This window comes from Lepidochelys kempii, chromosome 24 (assembly GCF_965140285.1).
Source record: "Lepidochelys kempii isolate rLepKem1 chromosome 24, rLepKem1.hap1, whole genome shotgun sequence".
NCBI classification, from domain to species: domain Eukaryota; kingdom Metazoa; phylum Chordata; order Testudines; family Cheloniidae; genus Lepidochelys; species Lepidochelys kempii.
Genome location: NC_136403.1, coordinates 13407418 through 13433002, shown reverse-complemented (window position 1 = coordinate 13433002; position 25585 = coordinate 13407418). Strand labels below are relative to the sequence as shown.

At 51.1% G+C, this 25585-nt stretch overlaps 2 protein-coding genes across 2 annotated transcripts in view; both read right to left on the bottom strand.

Annotated features, from left to right (window-relative positions):
* LOC144929822 (IgGFc-binding protein-like) overlaps window positions 1–6814 on the bottom strand; it is a 38922-nt gene extending 32108 nt beyond the window's left edge. Inside the window, exons 1-2 of the mRNA XM_078850394.1 lie at window positions 6235–6814; window positions 5183–5760 (exon numbers count right to left, since the gene is read on the bottom strand). Of these exons, the coding sequence (XP_078706520.1) occupies window positions 5183–5760; window positions 6235–6814 (1158 nt within the window). The remainder of the gene's footprint in view (window positions 1–5182; window positions 5761–6234) is intronic.
* Window positions 6815–12126: 5312 nt separating this feature from the next.
* Window positions 12127–25585, bottom strand: part of LOC140902927 (IgGFc-binding protein-like) — a 30607-nt gene continuing 17148 nt past the window's right edge. Inside the window, exons 8-16 of the mRNA XM_078850393.1 lie at window positions 24087–24660; window positions 20827–21404; window positions 19779–20349; window positions 18521–19116; window positions 16159–16732; window positions 15705–15898; window positions 15000–15141; window positions 12981–13321; window positions 12127–12390 (exon numbers count right to left, since the gene is read on the bottom strand). Coding sequence (XP_078706519.1) covers window positions 12127–12390; window positions 12981–13321; window positions 15000–15141; window positions 15705–15898; window positions 16159–16732; window positions 18521–19116; window positions 19779–20349; window positions 20827–21404; window positions 24087–24660 — 3834 coding nt within the window. The remainder of the gene's footprint in view (window positions 12391–12980; window positions 13322–14999; window positions 15142–15704; window positions 15899–16158; window positions 16733–18520; window positions 19117–19778; window positions 20350–20826; window positions 21405–24086; window positions 24661–25585) is intronic.

Genomic DNA, 25585 nt, shown 5'->3' with positions numbered 1-25585 from the left:
TAGGAAGCAATCCAAGGAAACAGAAACAAGGCATGGGACAGGGTAGACCTTAGCTGCTGGTTTTAGGGTCCATGGGCTGGAACCCAAAGATGAGGGTGAGCCCACGTTCCCCTACCAGCCACTGGGGATGTGGCACCATTGAAGGGCAGTGTATTGGAAGACTGCCTGGGACAGTTGGTGACATTTGGTACACAAACCTCCCAGAAAGGAGAAACTACAGTGACCCAGCCGGAGGGCCAAGCCACAATGAGGGAGCCATCGAGTCCGGGTAGAGAGAAAGTATCATAGAGTGAGCACGCGTAGGTGGGGCTTCAGAAAGGCAGAGCTAATTCCAGGCTGCAGCCACAAGGAGGTGCCGCATTGGGGATGAGAGCACTCTGTGAAAGTGTGGACACTTGCGGATGGGAGGGAAGAGGTAGATGTGGTATATCTTGACTTTAGTAAGTCTTTTGATACTGTCTCACATGACCTTCTCAAACAAACTAGGAAAATACTACCTAGATGGAGCTACTATAAGGTGGGTGCATAACTGGTTGGAAAATCATTCCCAGAGAATAGATATCAGTGGATCACTGTCAAGCTGGAAGGGCTTATCAAGAGGGATCCTTCAAGGATCAGTTTTTGGTCTGGTTCTATTCAATATCTTCATTAGTGATTTAGATAATGGCATAGAGAATACAAGGATAAAGTTTCTGATGATACCAAGTTGGGAGGGATTGAAAGTGCTAAAAAAGGATTCTGGTAAATTATTTTTTGACAAATAGATTCCTTACTAGGCATATTCATACAGAACTCTGTGTAATTCACTTAAATTACAATACAGAACTGTATTTTCTGCACCTGTCAGAAGCAATGCAAAGACTTGGGGGAGTCAGGGGTAACAGAGGACCTCAGGGAGAGAGAAGGAGCCTAGGAGTGACCCTGGAGGGTGTTGGGTGTGGGTGGGAGGTTTTTCTTTGTGGGGGGGTGAGATTTTTAGGGTGTTGGGAAGCCTCCCCCATGAAGACCCTGGATGACCCCAAGCCTCTCTCATTCAGTCAGGCATGTCTGCCCCTGTCCCCACACTCCTCATCCCCATGGGTCTCTGCAGCCCCCCTCCCACAACCCCAGGCTCAACACTGTCACTCAACTAGCTCCTGAGCCCACGCTCCAGTCTGTCTCCCCCACAAGTCATTCTGAACCCCAGTCTGTGATGCGCCCCAGCAGCCCTGTGTGCCCCAGTCTGTCCTAAATTGGCTCCACGGGCAAGGTGCTGCTCATGGGGCAGTTCTGAAGCACTGGGCTTAGAATTTAGTATTTTCCCGCATAAAATACATTGAGAAAATACGATGAAGTGAGCTGTAGCTCACAAAAGCTTATGCTCAAATAAATTTGTTAGTCTCTAAGGTGCCAAAAATCCTCCTTTTCTAATTATGCGAGAATTTCCCCAGGAGTAACAAATGCAAAGTGCTCCATTTAGGAAAGAACAATCAGTTGCACACATAGAAAATGGGAAATGACTGCCTAGGAAGGAGTACTGTACAAAGGGATTTGGGGGTCATAATGGATCACAAGCTGAATATGACTGAACAGTGTAACACTGTTGCAAAAAAAGCAAACATCACTCTGGGATGTATTATCAGGAGTGTTGTAAGCAAGGCACAAGAAGTAATTCTTCTGCTCTTCTCTGTGCTGATTAGGACTCAGTTGGAGTATTTTGTCCAGTTCTGGGTGCAGGAATAAGCCCCCTAACATCTTGGTGCCGGTGACTCGGATGCATCGCATTGGATAGGTGAGTGGCAGCCTGTAAGTCCCCCTCCCCAACAGTCCGCGCAGCTGCTTGGAGGGGGTATCGCGAACTCTCGTGATGGTAGTTGCGGGTTCTGGCAAGCCAGGGTAAAGGATTTTTTGGATAAATGGATAAGGGAGGACCAGGGCCCATACCAGGTACAGGGGTCAACCTGGGATAAGATTAAAAAGGAAATGGAGGAAGTGTTAGGGGACCCAGAGGTATGGGGGGTGGCTGAGGAGCCCACCCTCCTTGGTATATGGGTAGGGGAAGAAGGTCCCTGCCCATCGGGACTGAATGCCTCCCAGGGAAAAGAGGCACTTCAGTCTGCTTGAGAGGTTTGAAGTAAGGGCAGCATTATGGGAAGCTGCCAGAAATCTTTCAAGTTTGGTGCTGCTTCAGCAAGGGCTGCTGAAGGGTTGTAAATTAGTTAGGGGTAGTGAAAGATGATTTGACACAAAAGGGTTTAAGGTCAAAAGCAGAGTTAACAGACCACCTTTAGAGACTGGATCTGAGACTTGGTCCTGGGGGAGTGGAGGAAAAAAAAAATAAAATAAAAGTTTCAAAGTGCAACCTGCCTTTCCACACTCTTTTGTTTTTCTGAAGTTTTAATGGAGGGTACTTTGGATACTTATGTGAGATGTCAAGAAGGAAGTTTTTGTTTAATGATAAAACCCAGTTATATACATGTAACTGTATGTGCAACTCTGTGCAGTCACATTGGATGGAAGCTTGGTAATTAAATTATCCAAGGGGGTCAGGTAGAGTGGCTACTACCACCACTACGCTTCTGTCCCCAGAAGCCTTTATAGCTATTCTGAGGGAAAATGGGCCCTTTTCCCACAGAAATGGTCTATAGGGGACTGCTGCAGGCAGCAGGCAGAGAGAGAATCCGAGCAAAATTATTTGACTATTGGGTAATGTAATCAAAATCACTAAAGGATGGAAGAGGTTTCTTTTGGAACTTAACTTGGCTGCCCCTAGTTGTGTCTAGTTGTACAAGATGGAAGTGTAATCGGGGTACAGTTGTGTAAAAAGAGTAATTACAGTGCAAGGGATGTTAGGCAAAACAGAATTTTGTGTGTGTGCGCACAGGTAAAAGAAAAGGAAAAGGGGAGGAATGATGGGAACACTGAGCCTTGGGATGGCTCTGGGGGATCAGATTGTTGCTTTGGTGGGTTCTGCATGAAAACTCTGTAGGCATGGGGGAGGCAGTTATACCTTGTGTAAAATTAATTTGGCTAATATGATGTTATGGAGGTTAAACTATATGGAAGGAATTTGCATTTTCCCAGGACATGTGCAGTGTATATTGGAAAAGGAGTAAAAGAAATGCAAATAAAACATGGTACTTCATTAAAATCCTAATAGGGCTCCAAAAGGAGCCACAATAGGTTGTGCTTTCTTTTTCAGATCGCTGTGTTTTGGAGCAGGAGATGAAAGTGGAAAGTAATCAGAACTCTGGTGGAAGTAAAATGCTTCCCTTTTAAGACAGTGTCTGAGCTGCTAACAGCTTTGGATCCAAAAGCAAGCTAGTAAGCCTCTGTGTGTAAATGCAAATTACCTAGCTGATGGGCACAAAGGAGCTGCAAATAATGAATACATCCGGTCAGCAAACAAGCTACTAGAAGACTCAGATTATGGCCCTTCAGGAAAGGGAGGTGAAAAAAAAAAACAAGTTAAGCCTGAAAATAAGGGGGACAGGTTAACCTTAAGGGGTGTGTGTGTGTGTGTGTGTACAGTGCTAAAATCTGAAGCTGTGTCTCAGCTATTACCTGAGAATAAACTTAAAGCTTGGTACAGCAGAGAAACTATTGCAAACTTGGTCTGTTGTACAAGAGGGGAAACTGAGGTACACCATCTCATGAATTTCATAAATGACCAGTGAGTGGGGTAATTCACTAGCCTGACTATAGAACAAAATAAGGACAGTCTGGAGGTAATTCTTCTGTTTTTCCTGAAAGTAGCAAGGACATTCGTAAAAGAAAGTGGTATTATTATTAAGCAATAATCTGTCCCCACCATGGGGAAGGAAATTGTTTCTTTTGGTTTTTCAGACACTCTACAAGCAAGCTGGCGCCAGCGGGAAAAATAACCCAGAATACCATGGATCTATGTTTTGTGTTGTTTGTCTGTGGTGTTTGTCTTGTTGCTAGCATTGTTGTGTTTTAATGAACAGAAAACCTCATGATGTGGGTGGGGGATGGCTTCCAAAGGCTGGCCTTGGGGGGGAAGATGTGTATGGGAATGCAAATTCTCAACTAGGAGGCCAGCATCTGTGTAATAGCTACCGTGGTACCTGGAAATGGAATGGCAACTAAGGTGGCCCCCACAAGCCCTATGGAAATAATGAGAAGGGGAGGAGCTCACTGGAAATCAATGGGGGTGTGGGTGGGGGTGGGCATGTGGGTGTGTGAGATGGGAACAGGGAATGGGGGTAAGAAAATTGGAATCATGTTTTGCTAAAGGGGGAAATGGGAACAGGGAATGGGAGTAAGGAAGTTGGAATCATGTTTGGCTAAGGGCAGGAATGGGAACAGGGACACACGTGTAAGGCTTTGTGGTGTCAGAGCTGGGAAGGAGGATACTAAGGAAGGAAACTGGAATCATGCTTGCTGGAAGTTCACCCCAATAAACATCGAATTGTTTGCACCTTTGGACTTCGGGTATTGTTGCTCTCTGTTCATGCGAGAAGGACCAGGGAAGTAAGTGGGTGAAGGAATAAGCCCCCTAACACCACATTTCAGGAAAGATGTGCTTAAATTGGATAAAGTCCAGAGAAGAGCAACAAACATGATTAAAGGTCTAGAAAACATGACCTATCAGAAAAGATTGAAAAAATGGGTTCTTTTAGTCTGGAGAAGAGACGACTGAGAGGGGACATGATGACAGTTTTCAAGTATATAAAAGGTTGTTACAAGGAGGAGGGTGAAAACAATTTCTCCTTAACCTCTGAGGATACGACAAAAAGCAATGGGCTTAAATTGCAGCAAGGGTGGTTTAGGTTGGACGTTAGGAAAAACTTCCTAACTGTCAGAGTAGTTAATCACTGGAATAAATTGCCTAGGGAGGATGTGGAATCTCCATCATTGGAGATTTTTAAGAGCAGGTTAGACAAAAACCTGTCAGGGATGGTCTAGGTAATACTTAATCTCGCCATGAGTGCAGGGGACTTGACTAGATGACCTCTCAAGGTACTTTCCAGCCCTATGATTCTATGATTCAGACACCTTCTCACACATCCAAAGTGTAACCACATCACCCCAATCCTTAAATATCTCCATTGGCTCCCTGTTGGTTACAATTCACCCTATATTTCAAAATCCTTCCATGCACTGTCTGCAACTTTTCTGGATCACACAGGTGACTTTCCACAAATATTTTAGAGAGACAGAGACAATTTGAGAAACTCACCAGGACTTTCCCAGGGAATTGATTGCTGATCCTGAGGTTGGTCTGATACACCTTGATCTGTAGAGGAGCAGTATTGTTTGCCTGGAAGTTGACTTCAAAGTCCACCAGTCCCTCCGCCTTCTTGCACAGGGCCGTGAGCTGGTAGCGGCAGGTGCCTTGGAAGTCGTATCTCTGTCCATCAAAGGTGGTGTAGTGCAGATTCCGTGTCACGGAGCAGGTGGCATAGCTGGAGGGGTAACAGCCCCGTACGCCGTTCACTAGCCCGCACCTCTCCGAGTGTTTGCACGTAGCGGCTGCGCATTCGACCTGTCTAGTGGCTGCATCGCACATGCACCGTGTCCCACATGCCTCATCAACCCAGAAGCTCTCGTTGGGGGCATAGGGACGCCCCTCGAACTGGCACCCACAGCCGCCCTTGGGGATGCATTTGCCCTGGCTCAGCACAAAACCGTCCTTGCACTGGCAGCTTTCCACGCAGGGGTCTTGGCAGCTGCTGGGGGCTGACTGGTCCACACACGTGGCTGGGCAGGCTGTTCCACAGAGCTGGTACTGGCTGTTCTCCAGGGGGCACGCCATGGCTGGGGAGTGAAGGACCCACAGATTTAACAGCAAGTTTCTCTCCATGCAAAAACCGTATTTAAAATAGACAGAGGGGAATGTAGCTTGTGGGGTCTGAGAGCCCTCAAATCCCAGTGACCTGAACAGGAGGTTAGGGTGCTCAGCACACTGCCGGAGGTGATTAGCACCTTACAGGATCAGGTTCATGGTAGGAAGAGTGACTCAAAAACAGGCATCATTTTACCCCAACCATCCATGTGTTATCAGTGGACATTAGATACTCCAAGTGACAGGCACCTTAGCAATTCCAGGGACAAACAAATACTGTGGGTACAACAGAACCCAGGAGTCCTGATTTCCCAATCACTGCTCAATCCCAAACCACTCGATCACGCCCCCTCCTAACACCAGGGCTAGAACTCAAGAGTGCTGAGCCCCAGGCTCCCCAGTCTAACCAGCAGACCATAGACCTTGGCATACAAATCTGTACTCACAGCATCTGGCCAGCTGCCTCCATTCCCCAATCCTGACCCCCTCCAGCTGGCAGGCATCCGCGTAGGCCTTCAAGGCCTCACACAGGACCTTCCTGTAGCCGTCGCTGTGGCACAGATCGTACACGCAGTTGTCCAAGTAGACTGTAGGATCCACCTTGGAGTGGCACTGGCTGAAGGGCCCATCTGAGACCTTGGTTATCAGGCCGCACGAGGCCTCTTCCTTGTACTTTCTGGCTATGCTGGCGGCACAGGGCCTGCAACCTCCAATGCAATTGTGCCAGCAAAACTGATCCTCATCTTCCACTGCCCAGCTTTTCCCCAGGGCGGTGACACTGGGAGCCAGGTCCCCATCCGGGGTCCAGAAGTCATCGGAGGGGTCCCCATTATAGTTGCCGCACAGGCCGCACAGGCTGTTCAAAAAGACCCTGGGAACAGTGATCCTCAGGTGGTTGTTCCAGTCATAGGACACTCTGAGGTTGAAGTCGGTGCGGAGGATGAGGGAGGTGCCACTCTGATACAGCCGAAGGGCCCCGTTGTTCAGGGAGATGGGTAAGTGGGCCCTGGTGTTATTCAGCTTCATGGTGAGAAAGAAAGGGCAAAGGTCACAATTGAGTTCACTAGTCTGTCATTTGCAAAGTCGCCCCTACTCAGATTAGCAAGCAGTGCAACCTGGACCCAAATCTGAAGCAGAATTACTTTAAAACATCAGATTAAATAGAGCTGGGTGGAGAAATGTAATTCTTTTCGGAGGATTTCAATATTTTGAAAGTTGTTTAATAATGGAACCACACTTTCAAAAGTCGAAACTTGGATCCTAAATTCTTAACTTTGTTGCATAGTAAAAGTCATGGTTTTAATAAAGACACTGGAGTTATAGATTATTACAGCAATCTGTAACTCAATAACCCACCCTTTTTGTCCTATGATGTCAGTGGGTTTAACCACTTATGCTAAACAATCTCTTCCACCTTGTATTTAGCTATGACACTCTGGGCTCGTCTACATTTGGAACACTGCAGCTGTGGAAAATCCACACCCCTGAGGAACACAGTTATACTGACCTATTCCCTGGTGCAGGGAGCGCTATGTTGACAGGCAGACATCACCTGTTGACATAGGTACCACCCGTCAGGGCATGGCCACACTACAAAATTAAGGTTTCAGAGTAACAGCCGTGTTAGTCTGTATTCGCAAAAAGAAAAGGAGTACTTGTGGCACCTTAGAGACTAACCAATTTATTAGAGCATAAGCTTTCGTGAGCTACAGCTCACTTCCTCAGATGCATATCATGGAAACTGCAGCAGGCTTTATATATACACAGAGAATATGAAACAATACCTCCTCCCACCCCACTGTCCTGCTGGTAATAGCTTATCTAAAGTGATCATCAGGTGGGCCATTTCCAGCACAAATCCAGGTTTTCTCACCCTCCACCCCCCCACACAAATTCACTCTCCTGCTGGTGATAGCCCATCCAAAGTGACAACTCTTTACACAATGTGCATGACAATCAAGTTGGGCTATTTCCTGCACAAATCCAGGTTTTCTCACATCCCCCCCACCTCACTCCCATACACACACAAACTCACTCTCCTGCTGGTAATAGCTCATCCAAACTGACCACTCTTCAAGTTTAAATCCAAGTTAAACCAGAACATCTGGGGGGGGGTAGGAAAAAACAAGGGGAAATAGGCTACCTTGCATAATGACTTAGCCACTCCCAGTCTCTATTTAAGCCTAAATTAATAGTATCCAATTTGCAAATGAATTCCAATTCAGCAGTTTCTCGCTGGAGTCTGGATTTGAAGTTTTTTTGTTTTAAGATAGCGACCTTCATGTCTGTGATTGTGATGGAAAAGAAGCCCTTGAGGAATTCCACCATGATTTCAACAATTTCCATCCCACCACCAACCTCAGCCTGGTCCAGTCCACACAAGAGATCCACTTCTTGGACACTACAGTGCTAATAAACAATGGTCACATAAACACCACCCTATACCGGAAACCTACTGACCGCTATTCCTACCTGCATGCCTCCAGCTTTCAGCCTGACCACACCACACGATCCATCGTCTACAGCCAAGCTCTGCGATACAACCGCATTTGCTCCAACCCCTCAGACAGAGACAAACACCTACAAGATCTCTGTCAAGCTTTCTTACAACTACAATACCCACCTGCAGAAGTAAAGAAACAGATTGATAGAGCCAGAAGAGTTCCCAGAAGTTACCTACTACAGGACAGGCCTAACAAAGAAAATAACAGAACGCCACTAGCCGTCACCTTCAGCCCCCAACTAAAACCCCTCCAACGCATTATTAAGGATCTACAACCTATCCTAAAGGATGACCCAACACTCTCACAAATCTTGGGAGACAGGCCAGTCCTTGCCTACAGACAGCCCCGCAACCTGAAGCAAATACTCACCAACAACCACATACCACACAACAGAACCACTAACCCAGGAACTTATCCTTGCAACAAAGCCCGTTGCCAATTGTGCCCACATATCTATTCAGGGGACACCATCACAGGGCCTAATAACATCAGCCACACTATCAGAGGCTCGTTCACCTGCACATCCACCAATGTGATATATGCCATCATGTGCCAGCAATGCCCCTCTGCCATATACATTGGTCAAACTGGACAGTCTCTACGTAAAAGAATAAATGGACACAAATCAGATGTCAAGAATTATAACATTCATAAACCAGTCAGAGAACACTTCAATCTCTCTGGTCACGCAATCACAGACATGAAGGTCGCTATCTTAAAACAAAAAAACTTCAAATCCAGACTCCAGTGAGAAACTGCTGAATTGGAATTCATTTGCAAATTGGATACTATTAATTTAGGCTTAAATAGAGACTGGGAGTGGCTAAGTCATTATGCAAGGTAGCCTATTTCCCCTTGTTTTTTCCTACCCCCCCCCCCAGATGTTCTGGTTTAACTTGGATTTAAACTTGAAGAGTGGTCAGTTTGGATGAGCTATTACCAGCAGGAGAGTGAGTTTGTGTGTGTATGGGAGTGAGGTGGGGGGGATGTGAGAAAACCTGGATTTGTGCAGGAAATAGCCCAACTTGATTGTCATGCACATTGTGTAAAGAGTTGTCACTTTGGATGGGCTATCACCAGCAGGAGAGTGAATTTGTGTGGGGGGGTGGAGGGTGAGAAAACCTGGATTTGTGCTGGAAATGGCCCACCTGATGATCACTTTAGATAAGCTATTACCAGCAGGACAGTGGGGTGGGAGGAGGTATTGTTTCATATTCTCTGTGTATATATAAAGCCTGCTGCAGTTTCCACGATATGCATCTGAGGAAGTGAGCTGTAGCTCACGAAAGCTTATGCTCTAATAAATTGGTTAGTCTCTAAGGTGCCACAAGTACTCCTTTTCTTACTACAAAATTAAGTTGATCTGATTTACGTCAGCATAAAGCCACCTCAGTGATTACATCGCTTGTGCATGTCTACTCTTTGCTCCTGTGTCTGTGCAATATGCAACCTCACCAGGAGCACTTGTACCGATTGTACTGTCAGTGTGGGGCATTGTGGGATGGCTTCTGAAAGCCAGTAACAGTCCATGTAATCCACGCAGTATCTACATTGACATGGCGTCGACCTAACTACATCGACATTGACTCTAAACCTCTTATGGAGGTGGAGTTATTAAGTCGATGTAGCAGGGACTGTTATGTTCGAGAGTGAAATTTTACTGGAGACACTTATTGGTCGAGGTGAACTGCTTTACACTGACCTAGCACTGTAGTGTGGACTGCGTGGAGTACCTACGCCAACAAGAGAAGCTGTCCTGTCGGCCTAGGTAACATCTTCACTAGGTGCTACAGCTGTGCAGCTGCACTGGTGCAGCTCTGTAAGTGTAGACAAGCCCTTACGACGACTTAATTACATTGCTTGGAGTATGGATTTTTCACGCTCCCGAATAGGGCTGGAGCACACATAAAAAACAAATAGTGGGTGCTGAGCACCCTCTGGAAGCCCTGTGGATCAGTTCCTCCCCCTCCCTCCCAGTGCCTCCTGCCCAGTGCCATCAGCTGTTCCGCGGTGTGCAGGAGGTCCTGGGGTGAGGGGGAGGAGTGGGGCCAAGAAGGGGTGCAGAGGGGACAGGGGCTTGGGGAAAGTGGTGGAGAGGGGGGAAGGAAGAAGCAAGGCAGGGGTGGGAGCTGGGGAAAGGGGTGTAGAGGGGTTGGGGCACCCCCCTGGGAACCAAAAAGTTGGCACCTATGTGCCTCTGAGCGACACATCTGGGTTGATCTAATTCTCTAGCATAGACCAGCCCTGAGTACCCTTCCCAGACCTGAAGAAGAGCTCTGGGTAGCTGGATGACTTGTCCCTTTCACCAACAGAAGTTGATCCAATAAAAGACATTACCTCTCCCACCTTGTCCCTGGGACCAGCATGACGACCACGACAGAGCAAACAGTTCAAAAGTTGGAATTTTGAGGGCAAGGGGGCTGCATCAGTTAGAGCCATTAAGAAGTGGCTACAGGTAGGGAGCTATGTCACCTAGAGCCATTAGGGAGAGGCTCCTGCAGGGGAGAGGGCCACGTCTAGGGTTGTCAACTTTCTAATTGCAGAAAACCAAACACGTTTGCTCTGCTCCCTGCCCTGAGGCCCCACTCCTTCTCAGAGGCTTCGCCTCCGCTCATTCCATACCCCCTCCCTCTGTCGCTCGCTCTCTCCCATCCTCGCTCACTCACTCATTTTCATTGGGCTGGGGCAGGGGGTTGGGGTGTAGGAGGGGGTGAAGGCTGGGGGTTTGGGGGTAGGAGCGGGCTCCAGGCTGGGTTCAAGGGGTTTGGAGTGTGGGAAGGGGCTCAGGGCTGCAGAAGGGGGTTGGGATGCAGAAGGGGTGAGAGCTCCAGCTGGGGGTGAGGATTCTGGGGTGGGTCTGGGGATGAGGGATTTGGGGTGCAGGAGGGGGTTCTGGGCTGGGGCTAAGGGGTTTGGAGTGTGGGAGGGGGCTCTGGGCTGGGGCAGGGGGTTGGGGTGCAGGAGGGGGTGAGGATTCCAGCTGGGAGTGAGTATTCTGGGGTGGGGCCAGGGATGAGGGGTTTGGGCTGCAGTAGGTGGCTCTGGGCTGGGGGTGGGGCCGGGGGGTCTGGCGGGTGGGAGGGGGCTCTGGTCTGGGGCAGGGGATTGGGGTGTGGGAGGAGGTACGGGCTCTGGGCTGGGGTGTAGGCTTTGGGGTGGGGTCAGAAATGAGGGGTTCAGGGTGCAGGACGGGGCTCCAGGCTGGGGCAGGGGATTGGGGTGTGGGAGGGGGTGTAGGGTGTGGGCACCAGGAGGGAGTTTGGTGCAGGAGGGGGCTCAGGGATGGGGCAGAGGGTTGGGATGCAGGAGGGGTTGCGGGGTACGGGTACCAGGAGGGAGTTTGGGTGCGGGATGGGGCTCAGGGCTGGGGCAGGGGGTTGGAGGTGTGGGAGGGAGTTCACGGTGTGGGCTCCGGGCGGCACTGAGCTCAGGCGGCCCTGTCATTTCCCAGGGATGGAGGAAGTCCGCGTGACTCCCGGGAAATGGCGGCATGTCCCGGGGCTCTGTGTGCTGCCCCCGCCTGCAGGCGCTGCCCCCGCAGCTCCCGTTGGCCACGGTTCTCTGTCAAAGGGAGCTGCAGAGCCGGTGCTCGGGGCGGCGCCTGTAGGCGGGGGCAGTGCGCGGAGCCCCCCTTGCTGCCCTTCCGCGTAGGAGCCGGAGGGACATGCCGGCTGCTTCCCAGGAGCTGAGCTGAGCTGGGCACGGTGCCTGCCTGCCCCTCAGCGGCCAACCAGACTTTTAGCAGTCCAGTCAGCTGTGCTGACCAGAACCGCCAGGGTCCCTTTTCGACCGGTTGTTCAGACTGAAAACCGGAGGCCTGGCAACCCGAGCGCGTCAGTTAGAGCCGTCGGGGAGCGGCTCCCGCGGGGGAGGGGGCCGCGTGGGACAGAGCTGTCGGGGAGCGGCTCCCGCGGGGGAGGGGGCCGCGTGGGACAGAGCTGTCGGGGAGCGGCTCCCGCGGGGGGAGGGGACCGCGTGGGACAGAGCCGTCGGGGAGCGGCTCCCGCGGGGGGAGGGGACCGCGTGGGACAGAGCCATCGGGGAGCGGCTCCCGTGGGGGAGGGGGCCGCGTGGGGGAGTGACGGAAGGTTGTTTTGACTAGGGTGAACAGATGTCCCGATAAAATCAGGACTGTCCCTATTTTTAGTTCTTTGTCCCGCATCCCGACCAATGCGCGGTCAGGACGCCATTTGTCCCGATATTGCGGCTCTGGCCGCCTTTTTTTTTTTCCCATGTTTCCCGATATTTTGTCCGTTTCATCTGGTCACCCTAGTTTTGACCCTTGTCTCTGACTCCTGGTTCCTGGCTCCAGATCTGGCTATTAGCTCCAGCCAGGAGGTCTGACCGCCCACGTCCCAGTTGCTGACGGTAGCCCCAAGCACAGAGCTTTGGAATTGGGTCAGTGCCCCCTGCTGGCCACCTGCCCCATTCTATGACACACAGCACCTGGTATTGCCATGATGGGAATTGGGGTCAGCACTGACTCCAAGGGGAGAGTGCACCCTACTGGGATACCTGTACATCTGAACGTAGTGCAGCACCCCCTAGTACAGTGCCATGGCTTCAGGGACAGCACCAATTCAGGAGGAGAGCACCATCTACTACTTAAACAATTCTACCCCCTGCAACAGCTTGGGTAAATATTTTCAAGGTATCCTATCAAAGTACTGACCACGCCCAGCACTTACCCCCACAAAGCCGACCTCAGTCCTGGCTGCTGTGACAGTGACTCCATCCACCTGGACAGTCACCGACTCAATGTAGAAAGCCTGTGTGTTTCCACTGTTCTCGCTCTCGGCTATGACGTGGAAGGAGGGCAGGACGGAGTCATCCCTGCAGGTCTTGGCCACCGTGTAGTTGCAGGTGCCGTGGAAATCATACACCCATCCATCGAAGGTGTGGTAATGCAAGTAACCTCCAGTCCAGCACGTGGCCTGAGAGACTGGCACACACTCTGCCTGCCCATTTATCATCTTGCAAAAAGTTCCTTCTCTGCAGCGGACCACACTGCACGATGGCTTTGGAATATCTAGTGGGGAAAGACAATAGAAAGACAAGAAACACCAGACTAATCAGTTATATGTGAGAGCAGAGAGGGGACTGAGGGTGGTGTGAAAATTGGGATGATATTTAGTGTCATTGGAATCCTACTTCTTAATCTATCCTGTTTGTGAAATGGAGGGAATGATCGATTGATCTATCTATCTATCCCCATTCGTCTCCTCTATCTATCTATCTAGCCATTTATCCCCATACATATTTCCCTTGGACAGTTCCCAAACCTCCCACAAGTCCTCTGCTGGGAAATCTCTCTGCAAGGGTGAGACCACAGCAGTCTTTGAGCCAGCAGAACCACCTCCTATATCACCCTCCCCACAGCCTCTCGTGCAGCTGCTGAACACAGAGAGCCACGTGACAGGTAGTATGGAGCAGAGCCCTGCAACGCAACCCAAACCTGATGGGAGCCGACAGCAAGTGTCAAGTCTGGGTCAGGTTGAGTAGGAAATCAACGGGACCCTCTTGGGCTTGGGTCAAGTCAGCTGTTCTCCTTCTGCCTGTGGGTAGGGTTGCCAGGTCTCCTTTTTTTGCCTGGAAAGTCTGGTCGAAAAGGGAACCTGGCAATGTCCAGTCATCACTGCAGACCGGACACTAAAAGTCCAGTTACCTACAGTAACCAGCCTCCGCCACCCAGGGAATGGGGAGAGCAGAAGCTACTGCTGGAGCCTGGAGAAGCACTCAGCAACAGCTCCGGCGGAGAAAGGTACCGGCGTACCAGCGGCTCCCCATCCTGCCTTGAGCACGGCTCTCCCTCCCCAACCCTGCCCCAGTCACCCCATCAACCTCAGAGCCCTGCTCTCTCTCCAGCGTCCTGCTCCAGTCACCCTTCCACCCCTAGAGCCCTGCTCAGCTGTCAGGGGCAGGGTGGTGGAGAGAGCAGTGAGCGACAGTGGGTGGGGAAAGAGGAATAGGGGACAGGGCCTTGGGGGAAGAGGTGGAGCAGGAAGAAGGGGAGGTTCCTGTGCTCAGTGTCCAGTTTTCACAAATGAGACAGTTGGCCGCCCTACCTGTGGGGTGAGCGTGGAGGTAGGTGCATGCCCAGCTCCTACGAGCACTGCCACCTGGCTGCATTATGCATACTGTGGAGTGAGGGAGCTGCCCCAGAGTGCACACACTGCAGCCAGGGATGGTGGATGGCAGGAACAGGTACATAGCCACCGCCGAGCCAACCCCATGGGCGGGAGGTGGCCCTGGCACTCATCCACTTTCATTGGAAGAGTCAGGCTGGGTCGGGAAATGACCTGACCTTCTCGGGCTTGGGCTCCTCAAAAATTAGGCCCAAGCGGACCTCTAGCGTGGAGCAGACAAGGAGAGTGGCTGAGAGGTGATGGGCTCTGACACTGCCCAGATGACTGATGGTCCTATGGGTCTGTAGCCAGGGTGTTCTGTTTATAGCAGCCCCCAGCCTGCTCCCGGAGAGAGAATCATGGAATCTGCACAGATCCCTGACAACTTCCCACCTGGCTCTGCTGGAGAGACCCAACAAGTCTTTCCATCTTTCCGGTCGAAATTCTGCAATATTATGGGTCAAGGTTCCAGGCTAAATGAAGAGGGAGAGTGAGAAGGGTGCAGAGACACAACCACAGCTACTTACTCGCTCCTGTACAATAACCCTTCCAGGGACGTTTCAAACAGTGACTGTCCTGTACCTTTGCTGACGCAGGCCCTGACGCCATCTCTAATCTGGCAGATTTCTTCTCGGGAGCAGCCCTGGGCTTTACAGGTCACCCCTCGGGCAGGAACACACGTGCAGCTTTGCTGGCACTCACTCATCAGGACCGTCTCATTGGGCTGATGGAACGTTTCGAAAACAGGAAATAACAGAATGTAACTGGAAACAATTATTTAAAATAATTTTTGACAGCACCAAACCCAGAGCTGTGCATGTGTTTTTCTAACAGATGTGCTCTCGGAATGATATCGGGGCAGCTCTCTGGCCTGTGTTATACAGGAGGGCAGACTAGATGATCACAATGGACCCTTCTGGCCTTAGAATCTATGTATCTATAAAAATGTCCATTGTGTCATAATATTATTTCCTCTTGCCTTTAGAGAGAAAGGCTGTCTAATGGGCTAAGGACTGGGCTTAAGGCCAGGAACAATTCCTAGGTTTTAACCTCCCATCTGCTACTCATTCACTAGGTGGCCTTGAGCAAGTCACTGCGCTCATCTGGGCATTAAATCTTCTGGCCTTTTTCGGCACTTTGAGCTACTAGCAAAGAGGGAAGCCAGCCTGGATGGACCAATGTTCTGATCCAGTACAGCAAACCCTATATTCTTGACCAGTGTAGGGATTAGGATGTGGACAGAGCAAAAATTAGATCAGACCCAGACACTCCAGCAGGGGGCAGTACCTTGTAATATCTCCCACGTTCGAAGCACCCACAGCTCTGCAGAGTCACACAGCCCTGGCCATCGAAGAAGAAGCCGTCGTCACACTGGCAGCCTTCAGCACAGGTCTCTGGGCAGTCCATGATGTCTCCAGAGCAGGTGGTGGTGCAGAGGTCAGCGCAGACCTCGTAGTGGCTGTTGGCTGGGCAGGTCACAGCTTAAATAGAGAGAGAAATAAATGATGCCTGGAAAGATCTCACACCACAGTGTAGAGGGACAGACACAAAAGGAGAGAAGAGCAGGACAGGGAGGAGAGGAACAGGGCACCTTTCTAAGGGAACATGAGATTGTTGGTTCCCACTGAGAAGAGTTCCAGAAGAAGCCCAGAGGCCTGGAACAAGATGCTCGGCAATATTGACCTCCCCCTCCCTCTTCTCCCAGTGCGTCCCAGAGCTCCTACACTGTCCGCGCACTTACGGCAGAAGGAGGCGCTCCTCCAGGGCTGGATGGGGGCCCCGGCCTCTTGGCAGGCTGTCACGTAGCTGTGGATGCTCTGGCACAGGACCTGGGAATCCCCATTGCCCAGGCACAGATCATACAGGCAGTTGCTCTGATACACGCTGGGGCTGACCGCACCGTGGCAGGCTGCGAAGGGGCTGTCGGGGTCTGTGAGCAGCCCACAGTAGTTGCGCCCTCTGAAGACATCCTTCTTCTTCTCTTCGCAAACTGGACAGCTGTTTCCAGCACATCTGTCTGTACAGGATGCTCCTGGGATCTCGACTTCCCAAGCAGAGCCAAATGCTGCCTCATCAGGGGCTGTCCTGCCATTGGGGAGCAGGAACTCCTCGTCTTCCCGTCCATTGTAGTTCCCGCACAGGCCGCACGTCTGGCCCTCGTAGCTTCCTGGAATGGTGACCCTGGCCTGGTAAACCAGGTCATAGCTCACAGTGAGGCCGAAGTTGGTTTGCACCAGAATGTTTGTGCCATGTTGATATGCTCTAAGTTGCCCATCAGCCACGATTACTGGGAGGTTGTGGGACACCCCGTTCACCTGGAAGAGAGAGAACATTCCCTGTGAGCATGGGGAAGCAGGGACACAGACAAGATTCTGCTCTCACTGACACATGGCATAAATCAGAATGACTCCAGATTTCACTTTGGGATGACTTGTCCTCACCTTCCAAGGTCTTCACATTTCCGCCCTAGTCTACATCTCTTCTCTCCTTTCCGCAACACCTCAGCTCCCTCCCAGTTCTCTCTCTTTACCATTGCTATTTTCTCCAACCATGTTTGGCTTGCACCTCCTTTTCATGCAAGCTCCTGCACACAGAATACTCTCCTACTTCTTGTCTGTCTCCCTTTCTCCCCTAAAGACCCACTTCCCTGGTGACACCTCATTCCTTCACCCCTTGCCTTCTTCTCCTATCTCCACCAATTTACCACATGTTTTATTTGTCCCAAGTTAGACTGCAGGCTTCTCAGGGGAATGCATCATGGGAGAAATTCTTTAACACAGAGCCAAAGGAGTTAAAATGGAGAGGAAGTTTATTCCATGTTTGCAAAAATGTGAATTATGTGTAGAGAGTTCAAAGAAACATGGTGTATAAACCAAGAAGTGAGGCAAAGAAGATTGAGCTGAGCTAAGAGGATGCTCAGCTTGCTCAAATGAAACTCTGACATAGCAGCATCCATGAGTAATACTTCCTACCATCTCCAGTTGGCCAGGAGACCCTGTCCCATCCTGATGGATGATGATCTGGCATCAATTATTTCATGCCTTCATCACCTCTCTTCTGGACTACAGTAATGTGATATACCATGAACCCTTCAGCACTCCAGAAGCGTCTCCTCACCAGCACTGGCTACTGAGATTATATCAAAACTGTCCTCTGCTCCCTCTTCTGCCTTCCAAAGAGAACACTGAATTCAGTTCAAGCTTTCACCCCTGGCTATCTAAAAGATCAATTAAACCTTCTGGGAAAATAAGGGTAAAGTTTGCCTGTGCAGGAGATGGAGCTTTACTGGTGAGCAGTTCGAGACTGAGGAATGAACTCCCTCAGAAACAAAGGACCCTGACAAACCTCACCACTTCCCCCCCAAGTGCAAGGTGCATTTCTCTGACCTGCTGTCTCAAACACACACACACACACATACATATATATAGAAGGCAATATGCGTGCACATTTATATCTTTTAAAAGTAAATCCAATGCAAAACACTCCCCTGTAGGCACATCTCCTCCTGGGGATAGGATGAGAGTGTTGGTTAAGTTACTTAGTGTGTTGCTGGAAAGTGCTGAAATACTACATGGATGCGCATGATATAAGAATTTGTAAGAGGGTGGCTTGTCCTTTAAGGCCAGCGGGCCAGCCAACCCTGATTACTAAAGAGGCACACCTGAGGAGCACGAATCACCTGATTCCCCTATAAGAGCAGCAGGAGGAAGAAGGGAGGCTGGCCCTGCAGAGAGAGTTCTCAGGGAGAACAGAAGAGAATCAAGAGGCTGATAGGAGTGAATAGACTCCAGCAGGGAAACTTGAAATTTGGGGAGCATGACTACAGACAGGAAAGAACTTGGAGTGACCTGGTATGGAGAAAAATGGATGGACTTGAAAACTTTATTTTTCATGTTTGATAATTTAATAATCCAGACCCTAAGGAGGGCGGTTGTTATTCGACTTGTCTTCTGAGCTATTGAGGAGCCCAAGAGGGGAAGCTGAGGCAGACTACCTGCAGTGCAACCTTTGCCATGAGGGGGCCTTAGAGAGATGGCCAAACTGCAAACAAACCTGTGTAGAATAGAATAAAATCTCTGCCCATGAGAATATGGAGGACTTACCATGATGAGCCCTTGTTTGTTTTGCAGTAGGGTGAGTGTGATCCCATACACCTGGATGGACACCAGCTTGGCCATGGACATGTTTCTGGTGCCCCAGTCTTCTTTCTCTACGCTGATAGTAAATGGTGTAAGGTCACTGGCATCAGTGCAGGTCTTGGCCAGGATGTAGGTGCAGGTGCCTTGGAAGTCAAAGGGGACCCCGTCGAAAGAGAGGTAGTGGGGATGGCCAGAGGCAGAACAGGTCGCAGATCCAAATGGGTGGCATTTCTGGATGCCGTCCACGACCCCGCACTCCTCACCAGTGCCGCAGGAGAAAGCCTTACACACAACCTCCCCACCAGCCTGACACACGCACTGCTCCTCGCATGAACCGCTCGGGTGGAAGGTCTCCCCAGCCTGGTGGTAAAGTCCCCAGTGGAGGCATCCGCACTGGGAAAAGGGGACGCAGCTGTCGCCACTGAGAACGAAGCCCTCGTCACACACGCAGCCTTCCTTACACTGGGTCGTGCATTGCACCGGGGCATAGAGGTTGCTGCATGTCAGATCGCAGCTGCTGCTGCAGAATTCGTAGTGACTGTTCGGGGGACAGGACGGAGCTGTAATTAGAACAAAGAGTTAGCTCACATCGCGCATTAGCAATGTGCACAACGAACCATCACGAGAAGATGCAACTTCATTCCAGCGCCTAATATTCTATTTCCTTGGTTTGGCTAATTAACAAAAGGCAGCATCTGCACTGGGGTCCCAGGTCTGATGAACTGGTTGCCTCACAGAGGCCAGGAGGTGGGATACAGACAATCTCCCTCCTACGATGAGGCTTCTAATTCGGTTTATTGTTTCATGGTCTCACTGCTAGCTTTTTGATTTGAATCCGGGTCAGTAGCGGTTAAAATTCATCCCCAGCTGACGACTTTTGTGGGATGAGTCGGTGGGTTCCCAGCCCCGTTCCTAATGGACAAACATCCCAGTTAGTAGCCACCCTGAGTCCCAGCTCTGACTATGCCCCAGTCTCAGAAGGGAAGGCAAGGACTGGACTGGCCATGGAGAGCACACTACATTCCTAGCAGTGTTTCCCTAGTGCTGTGGGTTCAGCACTCGTAGTGGCCTTGGCAGCTGCACCCTGGGCTCGGGTGCAGCTGCCTGCTGAGAGAGACCATTGTCTGTAAAAATGTTCTGCCGTGTTTAGATCCACATCTACCAGCCAACAAGAATTAACGATCCCCCAAGGGGCAGGCAGCCGTGAACACGGGGGACTCACAGCAGAATTTCGTCGTCCTCCAGGGACGCACCATAGCTCCAGCTTCCTGACATGCCTCGGAATAGCCAGCAACGGCCTGGCAGACGTTACTCTCCCGCCCACTGAGGACGCAATAGCCGTACACGCAGTCTACGAAGTATCCATGGGGGTCCACTTTGCTGTGACATCCTCTGAAAGGGCCACTCTTGTGGAGGATGAGCCCACACTGCCCTCTGCTACCTCGTTGTTGTTTTTCAATAGCCTCTACACTTGCACATGGGGGTATCGTTACTGCAGAGCATCCTGGGAGGTCGCCCACCTTCCAGCTCTGGGCAAAGCTGATGGGGTTTGGTGCCATTGTGCCATCCCTCATGAGCATGTCGTCCTCCCTGTCCCTGTTGAAGTTGCCACACAGACCACACACAGCTCCCGCGTAGGTGACTGGCAGAGTGATCGTGGTACGTCCTGACCACCCGGCATAAGTAACGGTGAGACCAAAGTCTGTCTGGATCACTGTGGCCCAGCCCTTTCTATACATAGTGATTTTCTTATCATCGAGGTTGAAGGGAAGGGTAATCAGGAAACTGTTCACCTGTAAAAGCAAGACATATGGGATATGAAACATTGCTCGCTCATGGTGGAACCTCTGGCTCCAGCACAGAGCTCTGGCCCATCTACTGCTGCTGAAATCTTCATCCAGGTTGACCTGCTCCCTCCTCTACAGCCTGCCTGAATCCCTGCTCTCCAGACTAGGAAGGATCCTCCAACCAGACTTTCATTTCCTCTGGCATTGGCTATTGCTGTTCCCTCCTCTGTGTGCTACCTGAGCCCCAGCTCCCAAAGTTCCCACATATGCTGGGTGCTATTGACACTTTCTCACACAGACAAAGTGTAACCACATCACCCCAACCCTCTAGCTTCTCCACTGGTTGTCCGTTCACATCAGAATCCAGTTAATATTTGACCTGTTTTTTAAGATCCTTCTATGCTTTTTCTGCAACCGACTTCTGATCACAAAGGTGACTTTCCAGAAATGTTTTAGAGACTAGATGTGATTTCTGAAACTCACCATGATTCTCCCAGGGAATTGATTGCTGATCCTGATGTCGGTCTCATAGACCTTGATCTGCACAGGAGCAGTATTGCTTTCCTGGAAGTAGACTTCAAAGTCCACCAGTCCCTCTGCCTTCTTGCACAGGGCCGTGAGCTGGTAGCGGCAGGTGCCTTGGAAGTCGTATCTCCGTCCATCAAAGGTGGTGTAGTGCAGATTCCTTGTCACGGAGCAGGTGGTGTAGCTGGAGGGGTAACAGCCCCGTACGCCGTTCACTAGCCCGCACCTCTCCGAGTGTTTGCACGTAGCGGCCGCGCATTCGACCTGTCTAGTGGCTGCATCGCACATGCACCGTGTCCCACATGCCTCATCGACCCAGAAGCTCTTGTTGGGGGCATAGGGACGCCCCTCGAACTGGCACCCACAGCCGCCCTTGGGGATGCATTTGCCCTGGCTCAGCACAAAACCGTCCTTGCACTGGCAGCTTTCCACGCAGGGGTCTTGGCAGCTGCTGGGGGCTGACTGGTCCACACACGTGGCTGGGCAGGCTGTTCCACAGAGCTGGTACTGGCTGTTCTCCAGGGGGCACTCCATGGCTGGGGAGTGAAGGACCCACAGATTTAGCAGCAAACCCTCTCCACACAAAAGCAATATTTAAAATAGACTGAAAGCGACGTATCTTGTGGGGCTCAGAGAGCCCTCAAATCCCAGTGACCTCAACATTGGCTGAGGGTGCTCAGTATGTTGTAGAAGGTGCTTCGCCCCTTACAGGATCAGGCCCATAGTAGGAAGAGTCACTTAAAAACTGGCATCATTTCACCTCAACCATCCATGTGTTATCAGTCGACGTTAGATACTCAAAGTGACAGGCTGTGATGAAGGGGGGATTGTGTGTACTATTTTTATAATCTCTATGTGTGCCTCGGTTTTCCCATATGCCTTCTGTGTTCCCCAGTGTGTCCAAAATGACTGTTTGCTCCCAGGGCACGCTAAGGCCATGTCTACACGAGCACTTATGTCAGCAAAACTTTTGTCACTCAGGGGTGTGAAAAACAACACCCCCGCCGAGCAACACAAGTTTTGCTGGCATAAGCACTTGTGTGCAGAGCGCTATGTTGGCGGGTGATGCTCTCCTGCCAGCAAAGCTCCCGCCACTCGTTGAGCTGGGTTTATTACGTTGCTGGGAGAGCTCTCCCGTCAGCACAACGCAGCTGCACGAGCGATCTCACAGCGGCACAGGGGTATCGGTGCAGCTGTGCTGGTCTAAGCTTGCTAGTGTAGACGTGTAAGAAACATCGGTACGAATGTCGCCGAGCTGTCTCAGCTGGATGGGTCATTAAAAAGGACTGGCTGAGAGGGACCCCATATCAGTGGAGAATCCAGAAGATAATGGCAAATGCAGTCACAAGGACATTGACACCTAGCAATAAACGACTCCGAGGTGGATGGATTTCCCTGCCTCTCAGCAGGGAGGTGGAGCAAAAATCCCCCAGCTCGAGAAGAAAGGACTGGGAAATGTGATGTGGGGAAATAAGGGTTGGCTGCTGGCAGGAGTTGGGGCTCTCACCTGGAGTCTGACCAAAGAGCTCAGATGGAGACCTGGTCTACACTACCGAGTTAGATGGATGTAGGGCAGCTTATGTCAACCTAATTCTGTTGGAGTCTGCACTAAAATGGAGCTCCCACCTCTGTAACTTGCCTACTACACTGACTTAATAACTCCACCTCCGCAAAAGGCATAGCGCATAGTGCTTCGGTCGATTTAGTTAGGTTGATGTAGATGTAGACAGTGCAGTGATTACGTCGACTGTTGCTGCCTTTCAGAAGCCATCCCACAATGCCCCACACGGACAGTTAAATTGCTGCAAGCGCTCCTGATGAGGACGTGCACTGCCGACACAAGGAGCAGAGTGCGGACACGTAAAACCGATTCAGGTACTGCTGTGACTGTACATCACATAACTTAGGGCAAATCTACACACAAAACTACACAGGCACCTGAGCAATACCATGGACAGACAAGTACTGTAGGTACAATAGAATCCAGGAGCTCTGATTTCCCAATCACTGCTCAATCCCAAATCACTTGATCACACTCCCTCCCAAATAGGGTTTCCGGGTGCCTGGTTTTCGACCAGAACACCCAGTCGAAAAGGGACCCTAGCAACTCTGGTCAGCACCACTGACCGACCCGTTAAAACTCCGGTTGGTGGTGCAGCGGGGCAGGCAGGCTCTCTACCTGGCTCCATGCAGCTCCTGGGAAGCAGCGACATGTCCCTCCATCTCAGGGGCAGCCACGTGGGCTCCTTGCTTTGCCTCCACCCCAAGTGCCAGCTCCACGGCTCCCACTGGCTGGGAACAGCCAATGGGAGCTGCGAGGGCGATGCCTGGGGTCGGGAGCAGCACACAGAGCCCCATGGCTACCTCCAAGCAGGAGGGACATATCTCTGCTTCCCAGGTGCTGCCTGAGGTAAGCACCACCCAGAGCCCACACCCCGCATCCCCTCCCCAACCCCCTGCCCTAGCCCTGAGCCACCTCCTGCAACCCAACTCCCTGCCCTAGCCCTGAGCCCCCTCCTGCAACCCAACTCCCTGCCCCAGCCCTGAGCCCCCTCCCGCACCCAAACTCCCTCCCAGAGCCCACACCCTGCACCCCATCCTGCACTCACACTCCCTTCTCCAGTCCAGAGACCCCTCCCGCACTCTGAACCCCTTGGTCCCAGCCCAGAGCATCCCTCCTGCACTCCAAACCCCTCATCCCAGGCCCCACCCCAGAGCCCACACCCCCAGACAGAGCCCTCACCCTCACCCTCTCCCACACCCTAATCCCCTGCCCCAGCCCAGACCCCCCTCCTGCACCCTGAAAACTTCATTTATGGCTCCACCCCAGAGCCTGCACCCCCAGTCCAGAGTCCCTTCCCACTCTCTCCTCCCCCTCTTGCACTTCAAACCCCGCCCCAGGCTGGTGAAAATAAGCACGTGAACAAGGTTGGGGAGAGCGAGCGACGTTGAGAGGGGAGATGGAGTGAGCAGGGGGGTGGGGCCTTGGAGAAGGGGCAGGGCAGGGGGCGGGACAAGGGTGTTCAGTTTTCTGTGTTTAGAAAGTTGGCAACCTTACTCCCAACAGCAGGGCTAGAACTCCTGATTTCCCAATCATTATTCAATCCACTCGATCACGCTCCTTCCCAACACCGGGGCTAGAACTCAAGAGTGCTGAGCCCCAGGCTCCACGGTCTAACCAGCAGACCATAGACCTTGGCATACAAATCTGTACTCACGGCATCTGGCCAGCTGCCTCCATTCCCCAATCCTGACCCCCTCCAGCTGGCAAGCGTCCGCATAGGCCTTCAGGGCCTCACACAGGGCCTTCCTGTAGCCGTCGTTGTGGCACAGATCGTACACGCAGTTGTCCAAGTAGACTGTAGGATCCACCTTGGAGTGGCACTGGCTGAAGGGCCCATCTGAGACCTTGGTTATCAGGCCGCACGAGGCCTCTTCCTTGTACTTTCTGGCTATGCTGGTGGCACAGGGCCTGCAACCTCCAATGCAATCGTGCCAGCAAAACTGATCCTCATCTTCCACTGCCCAGCTTTTCCCCAGGGTGGCGACACTGCGAGCCCGGTCCCCTTCTGAGGTCTGGAAGTCATCAGAGGGGTCCCTATTATAGTTGCCACACAGGCCGCACAGGCTGTCGTAGAAGTCATTAGGGACGGTGACCCTCAGGTGGTTGTTCCAGTCATAGGACACCCTGAGGTTGAAGTCGGTGCGGAGGACGAGGGAGGTGCCGCTCTGATAGAGCCGAAGGGCCGCGTTGTTCAGGGAGATGGGTAAGTGGGCCCTGGTGTTATTCAGCTTCATGGTGAGAAAGAAAGGGCAAAGGTCAGAATCGAGTGCATAGGTCGTTCATTTAGAAAGGGACCTCTTCTCAGATACAATTTTTCACTAGTATTTGCCTATTCTTCAAAATCAAAAGTTTTGATGGAAACTAAGATTTCGAAGATTTCAAAGACTGACCTGGAGCCATTCCAATCCCCTTCCCAGAAAATTTAGTAATTTTGGGTTCTCATTCCATATTGTTATGAAGCTCATTTTCAAATAATTGAAATCCTCTCCCAAATGGAATTAACTTTCTCCAGCCACCTCTATCTAGTATGATGCTATAATTTACTATTGGTTCAGATTTGGGTCCAGATTCAGTGAAAATTATGAGTTGGTTCCATTACTATTGATTGGAATTTTTCCACATAATTCCTATATTGGACCTGTGATTTCAATATAGCCCATTGTAGATGAAAGGGCTGGCAATAAGAATTGCTGGCAGCTGCTGTAAATGACAGGGACTGCATTGGTTAGAGCTGTTAAGGAGCGGCTCCACTGAAAGAGGGGGCTGCGTTGGTGACAGCTGTTAGCAGCATCACCTGGGGGACGAGAGGTCTCTAGGAGCTGACTACAATGTTCCGGGGCTCCTGAGGTACCTCAGGTTGGAGATGGCTCTGTAGTTCAAAGGCCCTGAGATGTGCCTCAGAGTTTCCCCATAGCTTAGAGCTCAGGCATGTCCTCCTGGATCCAATAGTGGGGATTCTCCTCAGGTGGGCTCTAGAAGAATCCCTGTTACATTAGAAACTGCTGGGGAATTTGCGGAAGGATGGACTCAGTGGAGCTGGGATTTGCCCTGCTCCTGCATGACATGCTGTGGGATATGTAATGACCAAATGTTCACATCTACACTTTATCTGGTGTGTAGATCCTATGTGCTTGTGACAGAGCTAACAGCTCC